Genomic DNA, 7,053 nt, shown 5'->3' on the forward strand with positions numbered 1-7,053 from the left:
GGAATGACATCATCACATAATGTTGATGAAATTGTGGCTACAACAGTGGACACAACAGTTGCCCAAACATCTAGATAAGGTTCTATTGCCAAAAAGTGATAGGAACTGACGTCACTTAAATGACCTGACGCATAAAACTGGGACCAGCTCTCCTGAAAAGGCATTTAAATCACAATTCTTGCCAATGCTGACCGATTGTGTCTGTATGGGAGCTTGTGTGCTGACCGATTGTGTCTGTATGGGGGCTTGTGTGCTGACCGATTGTGTCTGTATGGGGGCCTGTGTGCTAATTCAGCACTGTCCTTCTCCTTGCTCATTCACTGCTGTAAGTCACCGTAGGAGAGAATGCAGATCATTTGGTGATGGAGGAGAAATGTTCTCTCTCTCCCTTATCTATCTCCCTCTCTGTCCCCTACTTCTCTCTCTCTTTCTCTCCCTTTTTCCGTCTCTCTCTCTCTCGCTCTCTCTCTCTCAAATCAAATCAAATCAAATCAAATTAAATTATGCTTTATTGGCATGAATGAATGATCAGTGAAAAGTCATTGTTGCCAAAGCTACAGATATAATATGTTAATAATCAACTTTACATTAATATTAGTATTAAGATTAAATTAAATAATGAAAGCATAAATGGTAAATGCTACTAAAAGGACAGCAATAGCTTTACAAATAGTGCTATACTGTAGAAAAAAAAGAAACCAAAACGTGTAAGCACATATCATATGCCTACACTTACAGATACATCTACAGTACAGAAATCAATTTCAGTTAAATAGCTGAATTATCAAATATTTACATGTACACAAAGAGGATAGACCCATATATCACATACATCAAAGTTCTCTTGTTTTATGGCAGGTCAAGATATAAAATGCAGCTAGGCATGAGTAGTTTGTTTCCTCTCCCAATAGTATACATATTTTCATTTGTGGAGATTTTTTCATTCTTTTATATATTTTTTGAATTCAGCAAAAAAAAAAATCCCTGTTATAGGTACATAACAGTAATACAATTAAGAAGGAAATGTTCCTCGTTTTCGGCATCGTTCATACAGAAACTCCAGGTGTACAGTATGTCTATTCACCATGTTTGTTTATGCCTGCCCATTTCCATGTGTAGGCTACGGTCACTGCTTCTCCATTTTGTCAGTGTAGCTCTTTTTTTCTATCTTTGATTTTATTTAAATATGGCGCTATACAGTAATTTCTGTTCTCTCTCTCTCTCTGTCTCTCTCTCTCTCTTTCTCTCTTTCTTTTCCTCTGACTCTTTCCCTTTCTCCATCTCACTCTATTCCCTCCCTCTCTCTCTCTCTCTCTCTCTCTCTCTCTCTCTCTCTCTCTCTCTGGTGAGGGTACAGACCTCCAGCTGACGTCTGCTTATCACCTGGCACTGAGCTGGAGGAATGGCTTCCTGCTCCTCTGTATAAACATCCAGAGCCCAGCTCCAGTCTGATACAGCTAAACTCTCTCCCTCTCGCAGAGGAACATTCAGTTCAGACCAAAACCAACCAGCAGTAAGACCTTAAGTCTCCCCCAATCCCTTCTCAAAACATGCCATGACCATATATGCGGTCTCCCAAGTCCAGCCAATGAGCGATTGGGCATGTGATTCCTCTCCTTTTTGGTCAGTCGGCGCGGTGGGAGATGACTCTTTGACACTGGTTGTGTATGAGAGTGCTGAGTCCTCACTAATAGATCTAATAGAGGTGTGTGTGTGTGTGTGTGTGTGTGTGTTCAGAGTCCAGGTGGAGGACAGGCGCACAGGCGTGACTCCTTAAAACAGCTGATACAGTGACAGAGGATCTGCACGGACCCCCGTGGATCAGGTGACGGTCTACCTATGATGCGAGGAGCGAGAGGGACAGAGAGCGAGGAGAGAGAGAGAGAGAGAGAGGGGGATCAAAGTTCACTCGTGAAACATGACCTGCCCATGCTGGCTCCAGGGCACCAACACTCACTCACACACATAGGCATGCATACACACACACACACGCTGTGCACGCACACACGCATGCACACAAACACACCCACATGCCTAATGGGTGGCAGGGAGGTGGGTCAGAGCACCTTGCTTTACTACCTAAATTACTACACACACATGCACACATACACAGACACACACACACACACACACACACACACACACACACACACACACACACACACACACACATACACACACACACACTTGTACTAGCAGATGGCTTCATGGGAGAGGGGGCGTGGCTCAGCTCAACTTCTACGCCCTCCATACACACACACACCACAGGCACACACACCACAGGCACACACACCACAGGCACACACAGGTGAAAGAAACACTAAAAAAGACAAAAGAACTAGTCTGAGGCCAGGAGAGTCTGAAGCGTCTCAATAGTGGAAGAGGAAGCAAAGTGAAATGGAGAGATGAGATGACAGAAGAGGATAAACCAGTCCCACCAAGAGAGCCAACAAGACACACGCCAGCAGAGCACAGGAGGACACCGGAGAGGGGATCATTACGGGTCGGCTTTACTGGACGGTGAAAGGGAGAGAGAGAAAAAGAGAGAGAGAGAGAGAGAGAGAGAGAGAGAGGAAGAGGGAGGGAGAGGGAGTATCATCTAAGGGTGTAGCGTCCACAGGGAAGAGTGGATTAAGGGATCGAGAGGTGGGCAGAGAGGAGAGACATCGGACCGGAGAGGAGCCACACAAACTTGACCCTGCCTCCTGAAGCCTCCGACACCACAGAGAGGGAGGAACAGGAGGAGGAGGCTCCAAGACTGGACTCCGAGACTCAGGAGGGAACGAGGGAAGCAGAGCACAGAGGGAGAGAGAGAGAGAGAGAGAGTAAAGGAAAAGAAGTAAGGATCACACAGTGTGTGTGTGTGTGTATGTGTGTGTGTGTGTGAGAGAGAGAGAGAGGTGTTTTTAGTTGAAGCAGACAGACTGGCTGACCTGGTGGCTTTACCTCCCCATAGCGGATCTTCCTGTTTGCTGATGACTTAAGCAGAGGCCTTCGTGTGAGCAGTTTCAGAGAGAGAGAGAGAGTGTGTGTGTGTGTGTATGTGCACACGTGTCCAACTCAACTGAACGTGGAGCTGGGGGCTGAACGCGGAGCTGTTCGGACCATGCGGCCAGCAGCACAGACTGGAACTCTCCCAAGCTGATCACTCTCACCCGCCGCTGCATCGCTAGCCGCCAACACACTGACCTCACCGCCAACCACTGCGCCATGAGCCACAATGACTGACAGAACGGAAACCTCGGGCCAGGCCGAAGAGGCCTCTGATCCTCCAGGGACGATACCGGACAGGATGACCCTGAACTCCATCCTGGACAAGCACAGGAAAAGCATCAATCGCTCTCTCAGCCTGATTCCCTTCACCTACCGCCGACACTCCTGGGTCTGGTAGGTGCTGTCGAGACAGGGGCCTGTCAGGGAAATAGACCCCAGTGAATAGAGTTCCATTTCATTCCACAGACAGGGTTTGTCCATGTCATATTGACTGGATTTGTAAACTGTTGCTGTGGTAGAGGCTTTCGTCTGACAGTCTGAATTTTGAGTTGCTGTAAACTAGCAGAGGGGCCTGCTGACTGGTTGTGGAAAAAATGCTGCTAGGTTGGTCAGTCTAGAAAAGAGCTGGGTTTGTGTTGAAATACAATATAATTAGTACTTTGTGTGTGTAGTGGGGGGTGTTGTGTGAGTGTGTAAGTGGTTGTGAGACTGGTTGAGTCTGTTTAGTTTGTTCAGTTTTGTGTGTTTGTGTTTTTAGGCTCTTTATGTCAGCCCACTGCTTTTTGTAAATGGTGCTCTTTACTGCTTTGAGACATACTGTTTATCTGTGCTCTGGTATGTTCAAGTTCTTTGTGTGTCTGTGTCTGTGGGTGTGTGTTTTATGCATGTCCTTCCTATGTCCTGCATGGCTCCGCCTCTCCCCCGCACTCTGGTGTGAGCTGCCCTCTGCCCTGATTAGGCCTCTGGGCTGTTTGGGGGTTATCACCCTAGAGGCCTGGCTCCAGGGGGCTACTGGCCCTGCAACAGCCCCCTTAACTGTGCTGCCTGTGGCTGGAATGTAAATTGGAAGTGGGCCCTGGAACAGAGACTGTCATGCTGTTGTTCTTTACATACCACACATACCAAACATAGCGTACATGCTACAATTGAGCCAAGATGTGTGAGTTTAGAGTCTCTTGAAAAACATTGGACATGCTCTCTTTCACACACATGCAAAAACACAGGCAGGCAGAAGCATATCAAGAAAATCAGCACGCATGTCCACACACACACACACACACACACATAGACACACACACACACACCTACAAAAGCTAATTGCACAATTCACGTCATTGGTTTCTGTTTGCCTTGACTTTATTTCCTCTCTCGTAAGAGAGCTGCTGATTTATTCATGTGTGAGCTCTGTTATCGCACTCTTCCATCTTAGCTGACACGTGGCCGCCAAGAAATCATCACTTTCTTTCTCTCGGTGCGCCGCAGGAGCCTAACCGGGGGGTGGGGGGGGCCGACACCGTATCCCGTCGTTGACGCACCGCCGTCATGGTTACGCGTGGCGGCCAGGGCGAGCGTCTCCTGTTCCCTGCTCCCGAGGCTCTTTCACACTGTCTCGGCTTACGGGGTCACTTAGGCGCTGAGGGCCACGCAAACACCAGTGTGGGGTTACGCCGGACACATGTAGTGTCAGCTCTGACGGCCCGGAGCAGTCACAGAGTGCCGGTGTGTGTGTCTTTGAACTCTGTCATGCTCGCACTCCATGGCTTCTTAGTCACCTGAGAAGCAGTGCCGTTACGTGGTAAACATACACACATACACAACTTGTAGTGTTATCAGCTGGTGTTATCAACTGATGTATGGCCTGTTGGGATGTATTGACAGGAACCAAGTGTGTGCCGTGCGTGTGTGTGTGTGTGTGTGTGCCGTGCGTGTGTGTGTGTGTGTGTGCCGTGCGTGTGTGTGTGTGTGTGTGTGCAGTGCGTGTGTGTGTGTGTGTGTGTGTGTGTGTGTGTGTGTGTGTGTGTGTAATGGCTGAGAGCTCAGGTTATCTGTCTGTTGTGATCATCCTCCTCTGGAGAGAGAGGATCAAGGCCTCTCTCCTCTCCTCCCTCCTCTCATCCCCCCATCCTCAGGGCCATGTCATATATCTCTCCTCCCATTGTCCTCTTATTCCCTCTCTACCTCTCTCTATCCCTCCTCCTCTTCACATTTCTCTTCTCTTATTTTTCTTCTTCTCTCTCCCCCTCTCCTTCTGTCCAGCTCATTTGCTCTAAGTGTAAGAGTAGTAGTGGTGAGGTCAGTGGTCACTCCACAGGGAGCTGCTTTTAAGAGCTGATGAAAATGTATGTCCACCCATCACTCCAAGCCCCTTCACATGAAAGCACCTGTGCAAGGGCCCCATGGTGAAAGCACATGTGCAAGGGCCCCATGGTGAAAGCACATGTGCAAGGGCCCCATGGTGAAAGCACATGTGCAAGGGCCCCATGGTGAAAGCACATGTGCAAGGGCCCCATGGTGAAAGCACATGTGCAAGGGCCCCATGGTGAAAGGGACTCCATGCTGGGCGCTCTCCCTTTCCTCTGTCGCTGGCCCCCCTTTGTTTTCCCTTTTTCTTCTATCACTTCTTTCTTTCCTCTGTCTGATCCCAGCCTTCCGTCTCTTTCCTCTCTCTGCTGTTCATCAGGGTGGAGAATGTTTCCTTTTGAATTGCTTTCTCTTCATTTTCATCTCTCCTGCGTCCTCTCCCTCTGCCCCCAGCGGAGATGACCGGAGAGATGGTCATCTGTGTGATGACGGACTGGCACCTCTGAGCCTTGTGCGTTTCATTTTTTGTATCAGTCATTCATCCCCCTTTTTAGTGACCTTGACCCGTGTTTCTCCTTTTGCCATTGACTGACCGCTATTGTTTCCTTATTCATACTTTCATTTGGGTCTGTTCTGTCCTCGCCTCTCATCCTCCTCTCCCACTCTGTTGTGTTGTGTTTTGCATGTCTGTTGAATATGCATGGCCCATGGAATCTGAATGGCAGCTTTGTGCTTCTCCTCTTTTTTGTCCACCTCTCCCTTTTCCCCACGTTCCTGTGTTTTGTTGACATCTCAAAGCCTACCGGCTATCAAAAGGAAGAGGAACAGGGGAGAGGGGGGTACAAAGACACAAAGAGAGTGGAACAGAGAGAGAGAGAGAGAGAGAGAGAGAGAGAGAGAGTGCTGACATCACTGAGGGAGGGGGCAGCCCCTGAGTGGTGGGGAGGGAGAGAATCCTTTGGTTCCAGAGATCAGGAGCTCATTCATTCTGCTGCAGTGGTCTGGTGCCTGGCCAGCGATGTGGCATCGCACATTGAGGGAAGGTGTTAGGAGTGAATGAGAGAGAGAGAGAGAGAGAGAGAGAGTCAGGATTAAAAACAGCAGAGGGAGGGAATTGATTCAGAGACAGATGAACGATGAAAGAGTCTGTCCGCCGACCGTGAACGATCTCATTTTCTTTTTCATTCCCTCACCTTCCTCCTCTCCGCTTTCTGTCTTTGTGTCCTCTCATGTCCAGTGCTCCGCCATACCGGACTCATCCAGCGCACAGCAAATCAGCTCTCCTCCGACAGGAGCACTCTCGGCTCACAGCCCTCAGCCAGAGACTTTGTTATTGAAACAAGCACTGCTTGTTTATTTGTCTCCTGCGATACGTTGCCATGGGACGTAATTGGTGCTAACCTCGGCGGTTTCAAACCATAGTGTGGTGATCCAGTCAGTAGTCATAAACAAACTCTCCACCAATGAGCTTGTGTTTGTGGCATGCACGGACAGCCACAGAGATGACGTCACCTGCACCGACATCATTTCCTGCCTCTATGAGCTCATCCGAGGGATGCGCGTGTGGCGTGCTCGCTGGGTTTTCCCAGAAGTCTGCCAGTGAGCTTTCCCATCTCCGTGGTGCTGGTGCATCAGACGGTGAACTCGCGTTCACACAGCAGTGTGCTGCTACACGCCGGGCGTGCCGTCACGAGCGCCAGGGGACAGTTGTGGCTCTCGGCCCTGACGGCTTATCTAGTGCACCCTGGCACAGGGTCT

General features: G+C 49.2%; 1 protein-coding gene across 2 annotated transcripts in view; it reads left to right on the plus strand.

Moving 5' to 3' along the window:
* pde4ba (phosphodiesterase 4B, cAMP-specific a) overlaps window positions 1-7,053 on the plus strand; it is a 160,889-nt gene that overhangs the window by 88,005 nt on the left and 65,831 nt on the right. The window contains exon 1 of one of the 2 annotated variants that reach the window (XM_076277873.1): window positions 3,049-3,387. The exons of the other annotated variant lie outside the window; for it this stretch is intronic. Coding sequence (XP_076133988.1) covers window positions 3,221-3,387 — 167 coding nt within the window. The 5' untranslated portion in view covers window positions 3,049-3,220. Of the gene's footprint in view, window positions 1-3,048; window positions 3,388-7,053 lie in introns of those variants that run through there. 2 annotated transcript variants of the gene reach the window in all.

Source organism: Alosa pseudoharengus, unplaced genomic scaffold, assembly GCF_046254945.1.
Source record: "Alosa pseudoharengus isolate Yale_2024_CS ecotype anadromous, Long Island Sound unplaced genomic scaffold, YU_APseudo_1.1 YU_APseudo_1.1_scf_11, whole genome shotgun sequence".
Classification (NCBI taxonomy): Eukaryota; Metazoa; Chordata; class Actinopteri; order Clupeiformes; family Clupeidae; genus Alosa; species Alosa pseudoharengus.